Source organism: Seriola dumerili, unplaced genomic scaffold (assembly GCF_002260705.1).
Source record: "Seriola dumerili isolate Sdu_G_001 unplaced genomic scaffold, Sdu_1.0 BDQW01000362.1, whole genome shotgun sequence".
In the NCBI taxonomy this organism is placed as follows: domain Eukaryota; kingdom Metazoa; phylum Chordata; class Actinopteri; order Carangiformes; family Carangidae; genus Seriola; species Seriola dumerili.
In genome coordinates this window covers 1677005-1701625 of record NW_019174617.1, presented here as the reverse complement: position 1 = coordinate 1701625, position 24621 = coordinate 1677005, and the positions used below count along the sequence as shown (strand labels likewise).

At 45.0% G+C, this 24621-nt stretch overlaps 1 protein-coding gene across 3 annotated transcripts in view; it reads left to right on the top strand.

The window, feature by feature from the left end:
- Positions 1 to 24621, top strand: part of pcdh7 (protocadherin 7) — a 104053-nt gene that overhangs the window by 3236 nt on the left and 76196 nt on the right. Inside the window, exon 2 of one of the 3 annotated variants that reach the window (XM_022760783.1) lies at positions 162 to 164. The exons of the other annotated variants lie outside the window; for them this stretch is intronic. Coding sequence (XP_022616504.1) covers positions 162 to 164 — 3 coding nt within the window. The remainder of the gene's footprint in view (positions 1 to 161; positions 165 to 24621) is intronic. 3 annotated transcript variants of the gene reach the window in all.

Genomic DNA, 24621 nt, shown 5'->3' with positions numbered 1-24621 from the left:
GCGGTATTGATCTGTTTTGGTTTGGAGTGCCATTCACATGTAATATTGAAAAGAGAAGAGAAAGGTTTAGATTAGCTAAGGAAAGGGTATTGTTACCACTTGAACAAACATGTCCAACTTTTTTACTTTTATCACGGTGTTGAGGCTGCTTTTTCCGTCAGGGGGTGTCACAGCTACTAACCTTGGCAAATATGTGTCGGAGTGTTCTAGACAGCTCACATAAGGGTTTGGTTTGCAGTTATTTTATCCCAGAGGGGAGCGTGGCGGGGGCCGGCTACACACCCCCTTAGCCATGTCAAGCCCTGCCCTGCCCTCTGTCTGTGACAAGGCTACCTTTTCTTCTTGAGGAAAGGGGAGAGAAGAAAGAACAAAAAGCAGAAAGGAGAGAAAGGTTTAGATGCAGGCTGAACGCAGCACAAACATGGCTTTGTAAGGTTTGTGAGTCAGTTTTACAGTCTTGGCTTGAGTACGAACATCTGGCCAGGAGGTCATATTAACATTCCTCTGCACTTCGGGGTCTGCGTCACTTCATTGACCCTGCAGTGAAATCGGACATTTTTATACCCTCTCTCATATTGTGCCTCAGTTTCTTTCACCTCCTTATCTTTCCCCTCATATATAAATGTCTGCCATCTTCTACCTGCTTCTCCTCTCCCCCTCTCTCTCTCCCACCCTCCACGCTTCGTCTTACCTCCCCTTCTGTTTTTCTGCTTTTATTCCTTTTCCCCACTCACTAACTCTTTTCTTCCATTTGTAGTGCTGGAAAAAGGTGTAGGTGGCGTGATGTGATATTCAAATTCCAGGAAATGTGAGCTTTTATCAATTCAGTCTTTAGATTCCTTTTTTTTTTTTTTGTCTGTTTTTGTACGGTTAGGTGCAACAACAGTGAGAAACAAAGTTAATACATAATGAAGTCAGCTGATTTGCGTCAGGCAAAAGAACACTGTTGTTTTATGTGTTTTCTACGGCAGTCTAATGAATTATTGATCTTTCTTTTACTTGGTGTCAGCCGTTACTCCTTTAGAATTCTGGTGTGCTGTTCTGGATTGTTTCTTCCTTTTTTCTATTTTTTTTTCAACTTCCCGTTTTTGTTTTTCTCTCGATATCTCTACGTTCATGTTTTTGTATTCTGTGCCTCCCCCCCCCCAAACTCTCCTCTGGCCCTGTGTAATACACTCTTGCATGCGTTGCAGCCACCCGTGCTGTCTGTTCTCCCCCTGTATTCCTTCTCCTCTCTCAGTGTTTTCAGCCTCCGCCACATCATACCCCTTACAATGCTGCTCTCTGCCTTGCCTTTTTTCTTGCAGTGGTTTCTTTTTTAATCTCCACTCTCATCTCTCTATATCCCTCTCCCCTCCCTCTTGCTATTTCTCCTCTCAAATCATTTCACTCCCCTTTTTCTTCTCTGCCTTCTCTTCCTCTGCTCTGTCTCTAACAGCTTCTAATATGGTGTATTCACTGAGCTGCTTCCCAGGGTGTGAGGAGTGCTGTTGCTTTCGGATGTCTCCTGCATAATTAAAAGGGCACTCTATTTGCTGCTGCGGCAGCAGCATGTATTGTGTGTCACTATGCTCCACTTATATAATTATTTATTTACTCTCTACATTAATGCTGCAGTAACTTTTATGGACTGTGCGTTTGTTAGAATACAGTGTCTTGGACAAAACTCAATCTGCACTAAGAATAAAGAGTACTTCTTTTGATTTGGGGCACGCAGTTTGAATACTTAAATTGTAAAGAAAGTGTTTAGTGGCCTACTGGGCAGTATCATCAATGTTTGCTGTGTGATGTAGCCTGTTAAGTTTTTAATATACAATAGCTAGCAGACATTAAAATTGCCTTTTATATCCCACGGGCTCAGTAAATACTCACTGTTGAGACATTCTGTCGGGGTAAATAGAACGTAATTTAATGGCTTGAAGAGAAGGTGTGTGTTCATGTGCTCCAATTACAGCATTAAACAGCAACCTCGGTATTAGATTAAGTGGTGAAGCGGTCATGCTCTTGATTTTAGGGACGCTGCGTCTAAAAATATTCTGTTGTCAGGTAAGTGCCACGACAGCTAAAGAGATAATAAAACACTCAAGGACACTTGTGTGCCTCAGTTAGGGGAACGATTTCTTCAAAAATCTGGATTAGTGGTAGAAGATTATGACTTCAAAGAATACCATTAACAATATATATATTTTATGATGTTTCATTTCTCCTGGAAGGTAAGGTAATACTGTTTCACTTCCTTGAGAATTCCCAGAGAGGACTCAATTTATACCACATTTAGCCACAAATGAGGTGGAGCCCTTTTAAGATTCATGACAAGGTAATGATAAAGGATTATTTTTCATTGTGCGTTTTCTCACACAGACATGAACTGCATGCATGTACACGCCCTCACCCACAAACCCTTCTCTTTTACCACTCCCTCTCTTTTTGCCAATCTGTGGGAAGAGATAGAGACAGGCACAAGAAAGACGGCCCTGTTAGCGGTGAAGAGAATGGCCCCTACTGTTTCACAAGGGACTTTGGGGTCGGGTGGAGAGAGAGAAAGACGGGGAGGGAGAGAGAGAGAATAGTGCTGACCATTGACTGTAATCTCTGAGGTATCGGGTTCCGTCTTCCTCTCCCCTCGCCTACCTGATCTTACAATAACTGCACAGGCTCGGGCAGGTAACCAGGCAACTGAGGGAGTTTATCGGCGAGGTGAGCCCTTCTTCTTAGCCCGTCACACATTTAAACAGTCATTAAGCTGAGCTAACATAAATGCCAGCGAGACAAAGGAGACGGTGATAGACTTGTGCAGGTGAAGATGCCCCCAGACCACAGCGGTGAACATCCAGAGGGTTGGATATTGACATGATGGGAATGGAAAACAAAAAAACTTCACTTTAGGAATAACTTGCTCAGGTCAGACAACACAGATGAAAAAAGGGGCCAAAGTCGTCTCCATATGCTGAGGAGACCGAGCTCCTTTGGAGAGTGCAGGACACTGTTAAGAATAGTTTATGACACAGCGGTGTCTTTTAGCAGTGGTCTGCTGGGGAGGCTGAAGCACAGAGAGGGACAGAATGAGACTCAATAAACTTGGTTTAGAGGGCTAGCTCTGCTCTGGACTGTCCTCTAGATTTCCACCCCCTGCATGACACTGTGGGGGCCCTAAGGCCTTAAGCAGCTTCAGGGGCGCTAGTGCAGGCCCTTCATCCAGAAGGCAGTCGGGCTTTTTTAACAGCAGCAGACTGTAACACTGTTGTTGTCTCTGTATCAATCACCCCACCACTTACAGCATCACAACTACAGTCAGGTCCCACCGCACTGAGCACAACATATCTCAGGCAACATATCTTATCCATTCATTTACCATTATATCTATCTTATGTTTCCACCGCAGGTCACATCTGTAGATCTGATAGGTGCATATATGGTGCATATCATTTTTATTCATCGAGCACTTGTTCTTTTTTTTGTCTACTTTTGAGCTGCTCTAACAAGTGAATTTCCCATGTGGGGATCAATAAAGATTCATTTTATCTTATCTAACTGTGAGGGGGGGGGGGGGGGGGGGGCCCTGCATGTCAGCCAGCAGCTGTTGAGTGCTTGAACAGGAGGGAAACAGACCTGACATTTATTTTATCTTCCTGTAACCCTATTGGTTGCAGCTTGTGCTATTCATATATATATATTTTATTTTTTATAATATCATGCTTGCTCTATCTGCTCTTTGCATACCTGTGTCCAAACCTTGCATTGGAAGGCTGATGAGTGGTGTATGCACTTAACAGAACACTTAACTTTATTACTTCTGGCAGTAGCTTCTGTTCTCTGTGGTGCCAGAAAATAAATGCTGTCCAACCATAATGTAGTGAGGAATGAAATCACTTAGCCATCAAATTAGCACAAGCCATCAGCTTTTGTTTTATCATTGCACTTCAAAGCGCCACTCGTGCCCAGGTGGATCACTTTTAATCAAAGGTGAGCCACAGCAGCTTGTATCCGACGCTCATGCAAAGCTTAGGCCCCCTCAGGGCAGGCAGAGCCCCGGCGCACAAACTTATACCAGGTTATCTCGCCTGAGGGCTGATGCAGCAAGCATAACTGGACGTTGCCCTTAACCCAGCCTCCAGTGTCACCCCCCCCAACCCCCCTTGCCCTCCGCCCCCGGACCAGTGTTCCTCCTGAGCAGCAACACTTTCCCTGCTTTCAAGCTGACTACGGCCGTCAACTAAAGCACTGATTTGCATAGGGCTACAACCTGCCTCACCCGGTGCACTCGCTCAGGACAAACAATATCACCATGCAAATGGAGGGTCACCTGGATGGTGTCTGTAGCCAAAACATAGGATGTGATTGCCCTTCAGGCTCCGGGGGCAGATCAGGAAACCAATATGGAAATGTTGTACTTTGCCTCCAGCCTCATTTGTTTGAACCCTATAAAATGTAGCTGCCTAAACACCTACGAGAAGCCACAACCGACCTAATTGAAACTTCAGTCGTATATGAACACCTGTATGTAGGATTAAGCAGCCAAGCCACCACCGTTCTCTGGACTTTTGGGTGTTTTTTTTTTTTTTTTTTTTTTTTTTTTTTACTTTTAGCATTCATCACCACTTGAATTTCACCAGGCACCAGGGTCCCTCGCCGCCTCTCGTGTGATTTTTATCTGTGAAATTGTCGAGGCAGTCAGTCACTCATTGAGCTCAATGAGGTAATTAGTTGATAAGAGGTTCCACAGGAGCTTTCACATGTTTGGTCACCCCCCCCCACCACCACCACCACCACCACTGCCCCTCCCACTGTTGCTGATGATACAGGTCAGCTTATTCTTAGCAAAAGCAGAGAAAGGGCCACTTGTTGTCACTGCAACTTAACTTCATTTTAAAAAAAAATTAAAAAAATGAAATTAGATTTGAATCCAGCTAAGAACTTTCTAGTCAACTGCAACGTCATGCGAGCAATCAGCTGATGATCACGTCAGCAGAAGAAAATATCAACTTGACCAAAATTCATGAGATGAAGGTGAGAAAAAAAAAAAAAAATCTGGCAATCTTGTGTCTAGTAAGAAATGAGATTATGTGCAATGAGCTGGTTTGTTTATTGTCACATTATTATTAGCGCTTGTCCTTTGTGTGTGGTGCTTGCGTACCGTCGACTGTGGCTAATTTTATCAAAATTGTTTTGGATCTATTACAGCTTAATTCAATCTATGGCTGCTCAGGCTTTTGTTGTTTATGTTCTGAGAGGGAAAATGGAAGGAGTAAGAGTGCACAGTAATACTCATGAAATTGCAGCGGGCAGCATTTTCTGGTATAATTTGGTTTGGTGATTTGAATGCATTCGCTCCAAGGCAATTACTAATCTAAGGATTAGACTTACCTGATACGCAGGCAGAAATGGTGGAGACTGGCAGAGGAAGTCAGGGAGATATTGCTACAGTTTCTCCTATATTACTCTGCATAATATGTTAATACTGAGGCCCTCCTTTACCTATAGGGGAAAGCATGAAACATATTGCTTCATTTCTATGTCTCTTTCTCCTTTTCCCTTCTTCTTTTACCCCCTCCCCTCTACACACAATAAATGCGCCACTGAGCTCAGTTGTCTTCACAAGAAAATAAATACTCATGATTGAATAAGCTGAAGGAGGCCCGGACTCATCCGCAACATTTGTCATGATAAGATGCCGAAAGACAGAGGCAGAAGGAGGAGGAGGAGGAGGAAGAGAGGGGGGTGGGGGGTGGGCGTTGGGGGGGGGGTTGGGGGGAGGGGCAAAGTGAGGGAAGAAACAGACAAGAAATTTAAGCCGCATGCCACCTTGATTGCTCTCCACGCCGCTGATTGTAAGTGGCAGTGTCGAGGATGCCACCTTCTTCTCACCGCTTCTTTCAATTTGATGTCATCGAAAATGGAATTTCATTTCATACCGGCAGCGATCGCATTAGATAGGGCTCACCAGGATAAAGCCGATTCATATTTGCAGATTTGCCTTTCCTGTGGCACTATCAATCAGTGCATGCTCACCATATTGCAGACTTGTTTTTTTTGGGTTTTTTTTTTTTTTTTTTTTTCTGTGGCAATTGTTAGAAGGAGTTCGTACAGCAAATTGACTTTTACAAGGCTCCCAAGGTCTGTGATGCGCCGCGCCAGCCTTGTTGTTTTCTCTATAGTTGTCCTCTTTGTATAGACTCCAGAAGCTAGAAGCGGCTAAATGAGAACACCACTTCGCTCCACTGCCGTGTAAACCCTGGGGAATAGTCCCCCCCCCGCGCCCGCCCGCCCATCGACGAGCCAGATCACAACACGTATCAGACGTGGCAAAACAGGCAAAAACAGTAGTGTTTTTGTCATCAAACTTGCTTAAAAAAAAAAAAATCCATATAATGATGTGATTTGTGTTTGTTGTTGCTGTTTTGCAGAAAAGGTCACAGGGCACATTTGTTGTGTTGATGTCAATTCAAACAGGTGGCAGAGGTGTCTTTGCGTCTGCGCTTCCTCTGACGGGCAGAGTTTCCGTCGAGTGTGTCCCTGCGTGTTTTCTCTCCGTCTCTCCCGCTTCTTACCCCCCCCCCCCCCCCCCCCCCTTTTTCCCCCCCCCCCCCCCCCCCGCTGGGGAGACGTCGAGCGATGACTCAGATGAATCACTTCACTGTCGGCGTTGCTCACACGGGGGCCCAAGGATGTCAAGGGAACTGCCAACAGGGGTCCGTGCACCTTACATCCAACGATTTAAACACCCCCCCCCCCCCCCCAATCCAGCATCGGCCATGTTGTAACGCACCGGCCTTCGTGGTGAAGATGAGAATGAGAGCCACCAGACACATTGATCCATAATTTAACCCCCCCCCCCCGTCCTCAAGTGCCACCTTTTGCTCTGGCGGGGCCGACTGCAAAGCTCCTTAGCTCAAAGACGAACTTGTCTATTAAGCAGCGCTTGACAGGTGACCAAAAAAAGACACTTTGACTGACGTGTTAGATGGTCCGTAGAAAGACACCGGACGGGGGGGGTAGGGGAGTCTACACATACATGGTCTACACAATGGTATTGACAGGTGGGGGGGGGGTTAACAAGTTCAACAGTGTAATTGGAGCGTATTTAATGGTTCAACCTTCACCCTGGGTTCAGGTTCACATTGATTTCTTTTTCTTCTTTTTTTAAGGCTCTGACAGACGTGCACCTGTTCTCTCTCTTCGCACATACTTCCCCTTTTTGACTTTGACCCCCCCTCTTTTCTATTAAGGAAACTGCTGAAATATTAAGATGCACTGAGATCTCCTGACCGCGTTAGACACATTAAGAATTGTCCAGGATAAATAATGCATCTGAAAGCTTTGTGTTTTTTTTATTTTATTTTATTCTTTATTCAAAGGACATACCTTTCTATTAACAGGCTGCAGTCATACATATTTGCTAAGCAGCAGAGTATAATGGATATGACTTGACTTGAGAAGGGGGGGGGGGGAGTAGGACAGCTTGACTGCTTCTATTAGCCCTGTTTTGGTGCGGCTCCCACCATGTGGCCCCCAAATGAGATTATATGTGTATGAAACAGGAGGTAGAGCACTCACCGACCATCCATCAAAGCCTGGGGGGACCTGTGTGAAAGTTTGTGCATGTGTACTCGGCGGGTACACTCGCTGTGTTGATGCGTGTGTGAATGTGTAAGGGTGTGATAAAGTGTGTGGGTGTACAGTAGGAATATATGTGTGTGTGTGTGTGTTTGTGTATCCTGTGAGGGCTGGAGAGGAGAGCAAACGGGGGCTCCACAGTTCAGCCTCTCCATCATCCTGCACGGCAGGCACACGCGCTGCGACATGCCTGAGAGGGTTTCAATATCCTGTGTGTGTGTGTGTGTGTGTGTGTATGTGTGTGCGCCTGTGCTGCTGTGTTTACCCTAGGAATGCAGTTCATTATATCTGTGTGTGTGTGTGTGTGTGTGTGTGTGTGTGTGTGTGTGTGTCTGGTTATTACATATACTCTCAACACACATGCATACAGAGGCAGATGGAGCCCGACGGCTAGAGCAATACTTTATCTTCGCCTGTTAAAAACCCGCGACAAGCTTGAGTAGCCTGTGATGCGATGCCTTCTTTTCACTCTCAGCAATCACAAGTGCCCTCCAGCAAGGCACTGGGAGCTCCTTTGCCCCCACCTGAGCTATTTATTAGACCCTGCTGTGACTAAGATGTGCACTTTAACCCCTATTCTACTTCTTTTACATGCCTATACCACCTGTATTAAACTCTAGATGTGTGCCAAATAAAAAAAAAGGAAAAAAAAGTAGAAATATTCATTAGCAAAGCACTGGCAGGGGCAGGAGGAGCCCCTGTATCGATGAGGCCTTACCTGGCAGAGAGCAGGCTATTAGCCAGGCCCGATAAATCTTGTCAGAGGCTGGGAAGAGTCCGCCTGCCCGCTGAAGAATGAAGGTCACGGGGCAGCTGGAGTTACGAGCGGCCTCGCAAGGTAGCTGCTATCAAATCAACTGAAATATGAAGTCTGGCCTGCCCTTTTTTGAGAATGCTAATTTTTCAATTTGCTTCTTACTCCTTGTGTACTTTCCCCCTGCTCGCTCTCTTAGTATGCAGCGTACAGCGATTAAATTAAAATGTGAATAAGGTTACGGCCTTGGTATAGTTTGTGGACACCGTGAGGGCAGATGATGATTGCTGGCCGCAGCCTTACAATTTATTGTATTATTCCATCCTCTGCTGTGTGTGTGTGTGTGTGTGAGGGGGATTTCTATGTGTTAATTACTTGACATACAGAAAAAATATGGAAGAAATTTGATGAAACGTAACTTTGTAATAAATCAGCTCAAGTCTTAAAACTAGATTTTGACTGTAATGTGCTGCCAGAATGAACTGCGTAGTGTATACAGCCTTACACCAGGCCTCATATGTTGAATTCCCACAGGCCCGCCATGTTGGAAACTGCAATATAAAGTGGAGATGACTGTAATGCTGGCTTTAGTTTAGACAAATTCTACTGTGGATTGAGGAGCTCCAGACATTTAATATGGTTTCAGGTATTGATTTGCGGCACCTTGCCTCTATAGTCGGTTTATTATGGAGCTTTGGTTTCACCTTTTACTCTTTTTCTAACTGCATCTCAGGAGATGGAGTCCTCCTTCTCCTTATTCCTCCCTCTCTCTCTCTTTCTCTCTCACTCTCTCTCTCTCCTCCCAGCAACAATGTCCTGAGTAACAACTACAAATAGTCAATCAGAGCGGCCACTGGCGGAGAACGCGTCGGCCATTTTGCTCGGCGAGTGAGCGGCTGAACTCAGGTGCTCGGGTAATAGCGGGTTCTGATCCGTGGCTTTTCTTTTTTCTTTTTTTTTTTTTTTGCTCGGTTTCCTGAAGTTATGGAGGGAGAGGAAGGAGGTGGGTGGGTGGGGGTGTAATCAAGACTGAAAGACTGATCTTCGACATGGTTCATTTACCCCTGAGTTGGTCCGATGCAACACTTGGGACACAATAGCCAATTGTAAATTACAGAGTAGATTCAAGTGGTGAGAGGTGCCTTGAGGGGGAGCTAGCTGCCGTTTGGTTCTGGGTTGATGAGGTCTGGGATTGGGGGAAAGGCAGGGATATCAATCAAAATGACATGTCTGGGGGCGGTAAAATGATTAGAATAATGGTAAACAAAGCCGCTTAAACACAACCAGCCTTTTTTATTTTTTTTTTCATATTTTACCTCAACTTTATTCCAAACCAAGCCTTTGCTTAATAAGCTTCACTTAACGTCAGATTCGTCACCATTAATCTGTCCAGAATGATATATTAATAACAGACTTCAGTGGAAGGAGGCAAACTGCTGGGAACATAAGTGCATAAAGGAAGCCTATCACACAGTGAAGAGCTCTTATGAACTGGTGACGTGAAGGGAGCTCATAGCGACTTCTGACAAGCAGCTAAGTGCCTACACGGGTGACATTTACGAGTGTGTCGTGGGAGATCCCCAGCCGGACTTGGAAAGGGGGGGGGGACAGTTACTCGCTGTGTAATCACCATCAGAATTCTGCGGCGGCTGCAGCGGCAAATATTTGAGTAGCGCAGATTACTTTTCCCCCCGTGAAGCCAGTCGCGGGGCGATTCATTTGATGTCTACGCAAATGTGCTTAAACGCGCTAACGGCTCTCGCCTCCCTTCCTCTTCCTCTGTACATTTGAAAGATTTACGTCAGGGGTGTGCGCTTTGTGTGTGCCTACTCCTTTGAATCTCTTTGAATAAGCTCTTCTTCGCCGCGGCAGCCTCTTCTCTTAGTGAATTGGGGACATGACATGACAATTGGAGACCTTGTAATTTATGTTTAAAATGTCAGCGTTATCTGTGCCAGCGTGATTTTGTTTGAACAGGGAGGCACGCTGGCGAGGGTCCTCAGTCGCTGTTTAAACCGTATGCCTGTGTTTGCTCAGGAAACTTTGGTGGGCTATCCATTGTTACTATGGCAATATACCTCCGCCGCCCGCGCTCGCACCCCCACCCACCGCAACTTCTCCCATGGCCAAACGCCTGGAGTTTTTCAAAAGGTTTTTCGTTGCTCTCTCATCTTGCTTGTACCCAGTAATTCAGACACATCACTGCCAAAAGCGGAGCTCAGGGTCGACATCCCCCCCCCCCCCAAAAAAAAAAAAAAGTCACGGTATTCTAACAGCTTTGGCCCGGAGTTGGATGAGGCGTGGGAACGTCATGTTCCACTAAACTCTTTTGATAAAGCCACCTGGGCGAGCGGGGAGCATTTCAAAGATGAAGGTCCCTGAACACTAAATTGGCAGCAGTTGCTTTACTACAATGGGCTCATCTCTTCCCTGTGTCACAGCTCCTTAGGGATCCGTAATTTACTGCCCTCCCCACTTTGAGTTCTGGATTCATGAGATCAAATTAGACAGCGAGAGAACATCAGTGGCTGCACAATGCTTTGCTCTTTAAACTCAAGGCCAGTATTTCATCACCACCCCACAAGTCTGGTTAGGTTACTGGTTAACCATTTCCTACTTCTATTCCTGCCTGGGAAACGCCGACTACAGAGATTCGAAGTACAATATGCACGCCATATTTTTTTTTTGAGCCAGTAGAGAAGAATGAGCTAAACAAATGCATTTTAAAAGATCTGAATCACACATCCAACCCCCCCCCCCCCGCCCCCTTTGAGAAAAGACATGCCTTGCAAGGTCAAAATCTTGTTATTGATGTGATGCGCCACATAGGAATTTAGTGTTTTCAAACATTCCAGAGTATCAAATAGCCCATGAATCTTAAAGACAGATGAAACAAGTCCTCTATATTTCATCCCATATCTGAGGAGCATGACGGCTGAATAGCAATGAATTCATTCAGACAGATTAAAAGAGAGCTGGTGTCAAGGATCAAAAAAAGGAGGAATGTCGAATAAATACAGTAAAATGCCCGAGCATAAGGAATGGAGTGAATGACCAAGTGATTGGACGGCAGTGAAATGTAAAGTGCTCCAGCTTAAAAACCAGAAGCAGCCATGACAGGAATGAACTCGCAGGGGTGGGAGGGGGGTGGGTGGGGGGGTGTGGCGGGTGTGTGTGTCTGTGTGCGCAATTTGATGTGCAAATCCAACTGGAGTGCGTCTCTTGACTGTAATAACTCTTGGCATTCGTGCGGCCTAATGAAGTGGGACTTCGCTTATGCGACAACATGAACGTGTCTGATTGTAAGTTGCTGTAGAAATTCCCCCGAGGCCGCCCGCAGCGCTTCAACATGTTTGCTCTACACCTTAATGATAAACACCCACCTTTTTTTTTTCTTTTCTTTTTTAACCCTTACATTTCTGCTATCATTTCAGGGCAGTGTGAGCAGGTGTCATGCTGAGGGATATCAATTTCAACAAATGCAAATGTGAATCAAACATGAAATATTAACCTAAGCCTAAAGAATATTCTTTAAATACAATACCCCCCCCACCCACCCACCCCCACCCCGGTCTACAGCGGCGACAAGGATGCCTTCAGGAACATACAGAAGCTCCTGCTTGATTACTAGCCTCAGCGTCTCTGTGGACTTTGTGTCAAAGCTCATAATGAACACCGTGGGCAGTGAATGGTGTACACCTTTGTGTGTGTGTGTGTGTGTGGGTGTGTGCGTGCATGTGTGAGAAAAAAGTGTCCAGGCATGTGGGTCTTTGCATGTGGCAGACATGTTCCTCAGGCGTCAGAACCACACTAACACTTGCTATTGACTACATTTTACCTGCCGCGCCTGCAGCCGCCCCGGACTGTGTGTTTTTTTAACGGCTTAGCACGCAGCTCACTGTAGGCGAGGGGGGGGGGGGGCAACCAGCTTCCCTCAACACACTGCCACTGCTGAACTGACAAGGCAATGTGTACAATTTCCACTTCCTCTCCTTCATGCATTACTCAAGCCATCGTCGCCTATTTTCACAAGTGTCCCCCCCCCCCCCCCCCCCCATGGCAGTAATGTTTTTGTCGCCTTACAGTGTATGTGAGAGTGATGCATTGTGGGAGCGGGCGGGGGGGTCGGTAGACGACACCGCCTCACGTGTTTACCTTGCATCGGCACAATGACAACAACAATAGCGACAGCACTAGGAGGAGGCCCCCTTTGTGCGGCGCGAGCTGATACACCGAGAGGGAGTGACAGGTTTGAAAAATTGGCAAACAGTGCTCGCTGGAAGGCTTCCTTGGGGCTTGGGTACCTTTGGAATCATGTGCGAATGCAGAGGAGTGTGAATGAAAAATAGCTGTGTGATCCTGCCATGTTGCTTTTGTCAAGAATGCGTGATTTTTTTTTTTCTCTCTCTCTCTCTCACTCCCTCCCTCCCACCGCTTTTCTGTCATCCTCATCATCTGCCCCTCAAAGGTTTTTTTTTTCTCTCTCTCTCTCTTCCCGCTTCTCATCATCTCTGTTTTAACACTCAATTCTCTCACTCCTCCATCTCTTTCTCTTGTGTTTTTTTTTTTTTTTTTGCTCTCTCTCTCATTCTCACACTCCCGTCCTCCCCCTCCTCTGTTCTTCCAGCTTAGCGGACGTGGTTATTTAAGGCTTAGAATCCATAAAACCCGCCTTAGGTGTGTTTGCTTTTGTTACTTTCCCAAAATGGTGCACTGACTGCCACATTGTTGAGCTGCTGATCCTTGTTCAGCCACTGCCCGTCTGAGGAGAGTGTCGTCTGGTGCAGGGGGCGACTTAAGCCCAGGTGGAGCCCTGCGATCCCATCAGCGGGTTTTTAAGCAGTGCAGCTGCCACTTAGCGGGGAAGTCGGGAAGACATTCTCAGGCTACCTGTCCCCCCCCCACCTTCCCTTTCCCTGAAGGTAAACTGTCAGGGACCCACCCTGCAGGGCCGTGGGAATAAGCTCTTTAACTGCTGAGAAACAGATTTACAGCAGCACTTGCAATTCTCACAACACCATAAGTGAAACGGACACATTTTGGCACATGTTTTCCAATATTGTTCTCTATACAACAAGTGCTGGAATTTCTTGTTTTGCTCTGTCCTCTCTGTTTTCACGGGGGGGCGTTTGTGCACCATTATCAACATAAGCTCCTTAACAACACAACAAGATCACGCTTGCACACCAGACACGTCATGAATGTGCGTGTATGTGTGTGTGTGTGTGTGTGTGTGTATATAAGAAATTGTTTGAAACAGTTAGTTATTTTTGTCTTTCTGGAAGCACGAGAAATGCTTCCTCTTTTTCTAACTGCGACACAAACCAAAAAACAGTCGCAGCGTGATCCCTCCTGCAACAACATCTGTCCCAGATTGCTCTAGCCTTCCTAATTAAACCCTGTTTACCTCAACATTCTTAAAGCAGACTACTGACTAATTATTAGGCACAAGCTCCTCAAAGCCCTGTTTAAATCTCGCACGCTGATGAGAGCGCTGGTGTCGTAGCTGCTGAGCGAGCGTTAGAAATTACAGACAGGCAAACTAACAAGAGTCTTTCCCCTTGAGCATGCCCTCTGTCTTTGTGTCCATGTCTGGCCTTGATGATGCAGAGTCTCCAAAAGAACGTATTGGTCTTTCACATCACAAAAAAAAAAAAAAAAACTTTAATTAATGAACCAGGAAGGCTCTGAACAGTGCTTAAACATTGTTTTCGTGTATTCAACGGAAGGCGGTATGAAAGGAGACAAAAAGAAAAAGGAAAAAAAAGAAGAAATTTAGAACTTGAGGCAATTTCCAATCATACATTTTTAATGTTTATTCCGCTGTTTCTTAATTAAATCCATGCATCAGAATAGAGTAAAAACCCGAGTATCAGAAGTGGGTGTCAGGGTGGGAAGTCGACAAATTTATAAGGCATAATTTCCCAGGGAATGTCCGGGAGGGATTTTAATAGATATTTTCTGAAAGAGATTCTCATGACCTTTTAGAGCCACTATATATTTGCCCCAGTTGGTTTTGGTGGTGGTGGTGGTGGTGGGGGGCTGGTGGGTTGTTGTGAGTGGACACAATATTCCCAGTCCTTTCACATGTGAAATATATTGGATGGTTATTTGAAGCTAGGGTCACCACAGTAAGACACTATTTCAACGATTTTAAACCTGGTTTAACACACACACGCCTCCACAGTATGTCTCTCTCTCTCCCCACACACACACACACACACACACACGCACACACAGAATTATCCTGGGCAGCAGCCTGATTCAATTAGTAGGAGGTGAGGAGCAGAGAGATGAGGGTCACACTTGCCATTCCAGCCCAAATGGAGATGCTTCCTGGGAGACCCAGCTTGTCTCTAAATTTGGCAGCTTCCTGGGTCATTGTTTCATCACAAGCCCAGAATGGCTGCAGGGCTCTCTGCGACTCTATAAGTCTGGCTATCTATACATCTATGATGCACATTTCAATTTAAAAGCCGCTCCCCTCTCGCGAGCTTGTTTTCTTCCGATGTTCTCCGCATCGCTGCAGCCGCAGCCCGGGACCCCCTGCAGCTACTGGGAGACGTGATGGCTTCTCTGCGCTGGCATATCAATGAGGCAGAAATTTACAGAACTACAAGTTATGCATATATGTTTTGCCTGCATATTACAACACTCAGATAGTGTTTGCATCCTTAGATTCTCACTGAAAGGGGATTCTTTTTTTTCTTTTTTTTGAAAATGATGCAGACGGCAGAGTAAAACCTCTAGAAACCCACCCATCTTCACCTACTCCTGAACAAATAATGATAACTGCTCCTCTGTTATTGAAATTTTAAAATGAGCATTCATAATAACAAGGGTATTAGGTATAGATTTCCTGTAATGGCAGTTACTGACGGCGGTCCAGTCCTCCCAGCGAGGTGTAATGCATAGGAGGGATCAATGGTGGATAAACACCAGGCCTTCATATCTGAAAGTTATTCAAACAAACGCCGGCTCCAATCTCTAATGGGAGTGTTTATAAAGACCACCTGGCTCTCGACCCCCCCCCCCCCCCCCCCTTGTCTAGACGGCCGTTCCCGTCAGCCTTGCATTTAGGTCACAACGACGGAGAAAGCTGTTGGCTCTGACAGAAGAGACAAAAATATATACTTTTTTAAAAAAAAATTTTTAAATCAAAAGCATTTTCTTTCGCATTCAGTCCATCTGAGATTGATGTAACCCCGGGTTCTTGTTGCTATGTGGTGCCGCTGCCGTTACCTTTTTCTAACACTCTCCCGTGTGGACCTGTCCGCCAGATGTGTCAACAACACTTAAACACAAATTCATAAGGCACAAGTTTATCCACCTTTGCACCACCTCCTCTCCACACGGTGTTATGGCTGCTTTAGGCAAATTATTCCCTTCTGTACCTTTTAAAATTCTGTATCTTTAAAGATGTCTTCGCCTTATTTTTGTTTGTCAGTGAAACATTCCTGACCTTTCACTTCACCGACAGTCTAAAAAAGCTTTTCTTCCGCGCTGTTTTCATAGCGTTTTCTGAGAGGATCTGGATTTGATAAACAATAACTCAGGCCAGAAAACATCTCCAGGAGGGCCAGCTGTCTGAGTTACTGTAGTTTAGCACAGCTCTTATAACACAAAGAGTGGAGATCAGCTAAAGATACGCAGCAGGAGAGAGCACTGGCAGCGGGGCGCCTGTATTATACAGGCTGATTTAAGAGTTTTATCATAGACTTTTAGAAAATCGTGATTCTTTACCAAGGGAAGTCTCAAGTTGCATAACACGCTTAATGAATTTAACTTAATTTAACATTCAATATAGTGAAAATGAAATTAATGCTTCAAAGCACATGTGTTTTTTTCCACACATATTCAAGATTTCAGTCCTCTGTTGGTGTCACCTCTGCAAACAGTGACATATATATATATATATATATATACATACATATCAAAGCACAGAGACAAAGGCCTTTTGGAAGTGAAAAAAAAGAAGCTATTTAGTGTTTCATCCACTCCACGGCCACGTTGACTTTTATTAATAGCAGAAATCTCACAAGGTTGCGAGCGTATGGGCGCGAGTCTCCAAGAGTTAACGTTGTCTGAAGTCAACTGCGTTTGGATTTGGCACTCGGCTCCGAATCAAATTGCGTGCGAGGCGTCTTCCCCCCTCGGGGGAGAAAAGGAAGACGGAGAGAAGCAAGGAGCTCAACAAAAACAAGCCTTTCTTGTTTTTTTGATTCCTCTCAGTGATCACTAATTACAGACTGACAAGGCTCTTGTTAAAAAAGTACAAAAGGAGGAGAAAAAAAACATGAAAAAAACATTAAATACCCAGTGTAATTGCATTTATTGTGCTAAGTTGGAACAAACACATTCCTCTCACCCTCCAGGGATGTCTGTGTGTCTGTGTGTGTGTGTGTGTGTGTGTGTGTGTGTGCTTGTGTATGTGTGTGTGGATGGAAATGAATCTCTTTTATTTTATTAAACAAACAGTGATATCTGAGTAATATGCAGTAAGTCTTTGAAGTATTGAATTGTGTCAAAGTTGAGAGCGTCGCTGGGAGTTTGCAGTCGTTTCCAAACCCCACTAGAAGATGGTACTGGCACGCAGTTTGGGAAATGACGTGCCGTGAAATACGACGTGCGAATGAGCAAGGTTGCTTTCACGTTGACAGAAGGTTCTGACAAGGGTAATGGTTCCCTAACTAGGCCAAGCTCGGTGCCAGGTCGAAGAGTGGTGCAACCACTATACTCCCCCCCCCCATGAGCATACCTGGTTTAACTGGAACTCCTCACACAGGCTGGAGGCAGATTATCACTGCAGCGGTTGTTGTTGTGAAGCTCACACGTCAGAAATAGTTTCAGGCTTAACATGTCTTAAAATGAGCTGTGATGGCAGGATTCACTGCTGCTACTGTTTCTGTGCTGGGTTTTTTTTTTTTGTTGTTTTGAGTTTGAGAGGGCGCGTCCATCCCGTTTGTGTGTATCAGCGCCAAGTGTTAATGACGTGCTGCCAAAGTGGAATTCAACGGCGGCGGCTTCTGTTTCTGTCATGTGGTCTGAAGGTATGCACACGATTAGCATTAGCTACCAAGGCACCTTCAACCTCTCTCTGTCTCTCTCTCTCTCTCTATCTATCTTTGCAAAGCATGCAGTTCGTCGGTATGTCTTGCATCTGTAGCTGTGGCGCCTTCCTTTCATGAGTGCAACAAGGTCAAAGCGCTCGGCAAAGTTATTCCACTTCAGAGGTACAGTATTTCTAGTAACTGGGATGAGCCAGGAGTTGAAAGCTGAGGAATTGGGGAAGGGGGCGGGGGGGCAGGCGGGCTGCTCATATCATAATGTTTTTTTTTTTAATTCCAGACATTTCTTTAGCCTTTATAAAGGTTGCTTCAGAAACGCTACAGTCAAAGAAGAAGTATGAGTCACCTATAAATTTTGGTGCTGCATATTCTAAGGAAAAGTGATGGAAAATCACACTGTGATAAAAAAAAAAAAAAAGACGTTCTCCTGCCCAAAAGAAACAAGATACAGGACATCTAAAGGAAGTGATGTCTACTCCTGTTGCATAATTGATAACTACTTTATGTCTGATATATAGTTATTTTCAAAGTAAACACTAGTTCCAGAAAAGACTGGAGAAGCTGTCATGAACTCGAGCTGAACTCTTCTTTTTCGGCTCATATCCTCACATCTTTGAGGCCACCCATGACACTCGGCTACCTGTCTCTTTTTCCCTAGATTTATGCGATGCTACAAGGAGATGTTAGCTTCTGTATACAGACATAATTCAGTTCATGTCTGGGGCTCAGATGAGCACCGTCTGTTGGTCACGTTCTTAGTGTGTGTGTGTGTGTGTCCCCCCCCCCAAAGATCATTAAAATGCCTCTGGCAGCGTACTCCTCACGTAAGCCGTTTCTTGTCTTACACTTAGCTCCAACATTTCAGTTTGGCTCAGCATGGTGGGATCACCTCAGAAAATTCCAAATAAGGTGTTTTCTGCACAAACATCTTTTTTTGTTGTTTGTTTTTTTTTATTTTTTCAACTTGTCTCCGCCCCTGCTCTTGTTGCCCCTCATTTTTCTAAATCAGCATGCTCTATTAAAACAAAGCCAAACAAGGAGCTGTAAGCAAGGCAGCAAACTTAGGAAATTCATTAGTCAGGGCGTTGTTTTCCCAAATTAAACATTAACTTTTCTTTCTTCTTCTTTTTTCTTCTCCTCCATGCCTCGCATGAGACACGGTTGCCCGGGTGTTGTTTGTAGTGGTTTCATTCGCCTGGGATAATGAGAAAAACTCTGCATATCAATATTAGCTGAAGAAATCTCATATCCATACTAGGATGAGGTTGGTTAATTTGAAATTATACCATGGGGTTTACAGTCTCTCTCTATGCTTTCCAAATAGGAGAGGCAGAAAGAAAAAAAAAGGGGGAAGAAGAGAGGTTTGGTTAACAAACTTTATCATTGGAGTCCACATGCTTGACACCCTTTCCATGGCTTTTTGCCCTCTGTCTGCCCAGTAGGTTTGTGCAAATAAATGATATTAAGCTTGCTGACTGTGCGCCCAGTCAGGATGTGCTAAGATAGGCTGAAAAAAGAAGGATAGAGGCCAGCGGTCTCTGTCATGAGCCGGGTCTTGGTGGAAGGAAGCAGCTGCCTCTTCTCTGTTGCTGATCTCAGGTCAGCCGCTATTGTAGCTGCCAACCTACACAGCTATGACACAAGTCTGTTTCCTGGTTAACTGCGCCGTTTTGTTTTTGTTAGTCCTCTTGCTCCAGTTACTGGAGTTGTACCATGATGTAATGTGAATTTAAATGTAGGTCTAACACTAAGGATGGATGACTGGAGAGACCTAGATCGTGCGCCAGAGCCAGAGCACATTAGCACACTCATCTTGTGTGGATCAAAAATAACTAAGTGTGTAAATAAACAAAATAAATAAAGAGAAATATGCAATCATTTCTGCTTGGACATGTTTTCGGGAGGCGATCCCGACCAATTAGTGAACTAAATTATGTTGGACTTGAATTATTAATCACTGCTATGCTACTACTAGAGCATAATGTACTGTGCTGTTAACTGTATTTCTACTAGCACTGATAAAAATAAAGAAATAATGAAAAAAGAGGAGTATTGATGTCCGTGAGGCTGCAGTAGATCACGTGGGGATGTTCTCCATTGGCTGCCTCGGGGATACCGAGAGCACTGACAAACATAGCACGGCGGTTATTGATCAGATTAATATTCCTTTAAACATTAACATAGATTCTGGTGTGAGGTGGGTATGAAATGTTGCGGGACGAACAGCAGCATTTGAAAAGGTTCTGACGTGCACATGCGCACACGTGCCGACCAACCCGACGCAGCGTCCAGCGATGCGGGGGGACGCGTCCGATAGACCTGCTCACGTAGCAAGAGGTCGGAGCGCGCCACCAGCCCTTAGCGAACACATAAATTGGAGTCCGTGGGTCAAGTCTCATTTTCACTTCATTACTGGAGGTAACTGAATACATTAAAGTTACCTTTGCATGCGGAAAATGTGTTCGCCTCAGCATTTTAATCCGTAGAAGGCCCCGTTTTAATGAGGGAGATTTTATACTACAGTGCATTATTCAATTAGAAAGAAGAGTAAAGACAGGCCTGCTGTAAAATTCCCCCACTGTGGGACACGCGCCAGGTGGCTGCAGGATCACAGAGAGATGGAAGGAAAGAAAGAAAGAAAGAAAGAAAGAATAGATGGATGAGGAGGAGAGGAGTAAAAAGAATGACGGTAGAGAAAAAGAAAAGGAGGGAAGGGGGGGGTGAATGAGCAACGCAATACACGATGCAGGTTGCGTTGAATACATTCAGTCCCGGCTTAATAATGTGAGCCCACCTACACACACACACACACACACACACACACACAGGCAGCCATAGCCTTGCCAGTGGCGTAGTATGCATTAGCACTGATGACAGTTGTTGAATTGCAAATGTCCTAGACAGCATGTTCTTGCTTCGGTGGATTATTAGCACGGCTACTTAGCATTTTACTCCATTTCTCAGAGTAAAAAGGAAAAAAGTGAACTACTGAAAGCTAACATGTTTTCTAGGTTTGTTGTGTTCCTCGCAAGAAAACTTTAAGGCCATCTCTGGCGGGCGTTCGAGCTTGAATGATGGGGGGAGAATATTGAACATGGAGGACATTGTTGCTTTATGTTTTAACATATGCCGAGCCATATTTGTGTTCTGTGCTGACAGAAGCACGTTTCAAAAGAAGAAGAAGAAGAAGAAAAAAAAAAGCAGACAGGTGCACAAACATACTGTGGTTGTGTAGAACAGCACTTATCAATGGTTCTGTCCCACTCTGTCACTGTGAAGCAATAAGCTCAGTTTCTCAGGGTCCCCGAACAAATGAGCACTGATTGAGCCTGATGTTTTCCAAAATGCTTCAGTGCTTTCGCTTTCTCTCGATCTGCACGCGCAAACACACACACACACACACACACACACACACACACACACAGGCATGCATACACGCAAACAGGTACACACATACAGCTAGAGTTCTGTAAGATTACCAGATTGACCCCCTCGACCTCACACAGTTGGAAGCAGAGTGGTTAAAAAATGATATATATATATAGAGTGAAAATGAGTGAGAGCTGCCAGTTGGCGTCTGCTTGGCAAGATTTGGTGTGATTTCTCTCCCAAACAATAACCTGGAATCAGAGAGGCAAAAGCTGGGACACAATCTCGCTCAGCGGCCAAAGCGGGATAAGAATACAAATGCCCGTTTTGTATGTGGGAGAGAAAGCGAAGCAGGCTGGGATTGCACACAAAGTCCTTCAAATCCTCTGAGGCGCTAGGGGCCGTCATGTACCGAGCGGTAAATTGATCATGACATAGCACCGTGGAAAAAAGAACCCAGAACGTACAAGCGTGTCAAAGGCACAAAAGATGAGGCAGTGGATGCAGGGCTGGAGAGAAAGGGAACACACACAGACCGCATCATTTTTACATCTTTGCTGAAAAGCGGCAGCGGAGCTTATGTGTCGCTGTCTTTATATGGACACACACACACATGTGCGCATTCGCATTCGCCCAGATGCCACTGTACCCTACATACAGAGCTCAAATCAACCCCCTTGGAGCTCCCTGACAGTTGTGCTGTCATGTGCCCACCTTGCTTCCTCTTCCAGTTTTGAATTTGCGTCCATAGCTGAACCCTAGGCTGTGCAGACAGAATCAGATACACACTTTTTTTTTTGAAACTATCCATTTTACTGAATTGCTGTATTTTCTAGGTTAAACACACCCTTCCTTTGAAGTGAGTTTCTCTGTCCCAGAGCATGCAAGTATTATGTTCACAACCTTGAAATATTAAAGGCAGAGAGCTGCAAAGATATCTGGGTGAATCCGCTCTTTGCCTGTTACTGCCTTTTTTTTTTTTTTTTCTTTTCTGGACTGTCACACACACTGGATAGTGACCATCTGGATAAACCTTGTAGGATTTAGTAATATATCCAAATGGCCAAAGAAAGTAAATCTACCAATGAAGTATTGGGTGGGAGGTCAGACTGAGTGACTGGCTTAAGCCAAACAATCTGGCATTCGGAGAGTGAAGGAAACTGCAGAGATGTGGCTTTCAACCTGCCAGGGTTTGATGCTAAAATATTCATCACGAAAATGTTTCATGTCACAAGCTGCTTTGTTTTGGTGATGTGAGGGCTGAGGCCTCAGACAAGACGACAAGGAGTTTTTATGTCAAAGCAGGTTTTTTTTACATGTAGGTTTTAATAGTTAATCAGTGGCCTTTGTCGTGAGTGGGAAAGGAAGGGGTTGCTTTATTTGGACTGGACTGATTATCACTAAATAAGAAGCTCTTTCCCTGCAGGTGAAGTTTGTTGTGAAGAGATGATGTTGCTAGTGTCATTACATAAATGGATTGATTTGGATTGTGGTTTAAATGGGAGCGTAATCAACCAAAAATGTGTTAATTTGACGCAATTGAGCTTTTAGTCAAACCTTCAGTAACCAGCAGTGCCACACAGAGTGCTGTGCAAGCCTGGTTAAGTGTCCTGTTTGCTAAGCTATTGTCTGACCTGCCTCCATACAACTGACCCTTTGAAGTGATGCTCACTCCCAGTCTGCTCTTTGATCAGCTTGCCTTGGCCTCCCTTGAACTCTCAAGTCGACATGTTCCAACGCCGCGCACTACACACAACATGGGAATTAAAGAGCAGGGCAGGCATGAACAGGGATAAATAGAAGCCATCACCCTATCATCATTAGTTCCAAAGGGGCGATAAAAGCATTGAACTCCGGAGCGGTCAGTGTCTCTTGTAGGCAAATGTTTTTGTCTCACACTAGAACCTCCTACTGAGGTATAGATGCATTTCCTCATCCAAATAAGAAAAAAAAAAAAACACCATTGTGTTTCAAAGAGTGAACACGTCGCTTCCACCTGGCACATCTTGCTTTTGACCACACAATTATGTTGAAATATTTCTGTCTCTATTCAGAAGACACCCTCCCCTGTTCCCAGCAAGTGATTAGGTTAACCATTCAGCAGCTAGTGGTTACTCTTTATGAGTCATGCCAACATCTTTTTTTTTTCTTTCCCTCGTCGCTGTGGGAGGGCTACCATTTTGTCTTTTATACACCCCAACAACAATAGGAAGTGCTGAGTTCTATTCCCCTTTTGACATCAATACTGTTTTAGAATTATGCTGTTGAGGCGCGGCTCCTCTGCAGCCGACCTGGCCTCTCTTTGCCTGGGGCTACGGACGACGCGTGTAGAATACCTCAACGGTGTTACACAGCTGAAGAACCCCTCGCCCTGGTCCCTTCCTCTCTCCAGTCCTCTTCTCCCCTGCTCTCCCAGCCAATTACCAATTCCCTTTTGAGGTACAATGACATTGAGTTTTGACAGCTGAGGGTTTTTTTTTTTTTTTGTCATTGAACTTTTTTCTCCCACCCTCTCTCTCTCTCTCTCTCTTTCACCCCTGTTTTTCTTTCTCTATCTATTTTTTTTGAAGGTCTTTAATCTCAGCTCAAAGACAGGTGGGGTGGTTGAGCTGAGCGCTAAAATGAAAGCCCGTGGAATTGTAGTCGCCTCTTTGACCTCAGGTTCTCCTTCCTCGAGAGCGGGCCTCGTTACTGGCAGCAGGATGTCACCTCGGCGAGAGCCAGATCAAACGGCGTGTGAAGTGCGTGCTCGCACACACACACACACACACACACACACACATGAGCCGGGATCCTATTAGAACACCTGATAATGTCAAAAACTGACGGGGGAAAAAGAGAAAATGGACACATTTTAACAAACTTTTCTGGGGTTCAAACTTATCTGACAGATTTAAAGTTTCAGCTGGGAGGATCAAATTCCCCTCGGTTGTCATTCTATTTTCTGCTTGTCTCCTGATAACCATCTGCAATTTACAACCTAAAGGTCAAAGTCTGCATGAGGAAGACTGAAGCTAATCCATCCGCTGAGGATAACTCTTTTCTGATGACACTTTGTGATGAGTATGGCGACATCCTGGGCTCGGAGAAGATCTAATATTTGCAACATGCTGTGTTATTGAAAATGAGATTTTCCATTGTGGGTAGAAAAAGCCTCAGTAGACAATAAAACAGTTTCAACTATTTATAATATTCTTTCCCTGCAGTTGCCTTGTAGTTTTGATGCCTGAAGCAGCATCTTCCTCTCTTCCCTTGTTCTTTTTTTTTTTTCTTCCTGTCTCCTGTTTATTTAGTTTTTTTCTCCGCTCCCCTCATTCAATCTTTTCTCAATCTGGTGTTTCTGTCTACTGGTGCGGGAACAGGTCAAGGGCAGGAAAATGATAACATTCGCTCATTCTCTGGTCAAATTAGGAGAGCAGCAACCTGCGCACAAACAGGCGCGCACACCAACACACGGCGATGATGGATGAAAGGTCGGACGCCGAGGGTGTAAACATGATTCATGGCTCCTTTGTGGGTATTAGTCCTACACACATACACATGAATGTTCGCACGAGCTCTCAACTGTACTTGTATTTGAGAAATGCATTCTTTTGTCAACACATTTTCTTTATAATGCCAGACGGATTCCACCTCTGGCACTTCACTAGCAACAAAACCTACTACACTGTTTGAATGTCAACAACAAGAAAGAAACAGAGAGCATTCAACACACTGCCTCCAGTCAGTCACGGCAGGTGGAGGCAGGTTCAAGGAGGTGTGTTTATACCCAGTCTCACTGCCACGCACACACACACACACACACACACCCAGACA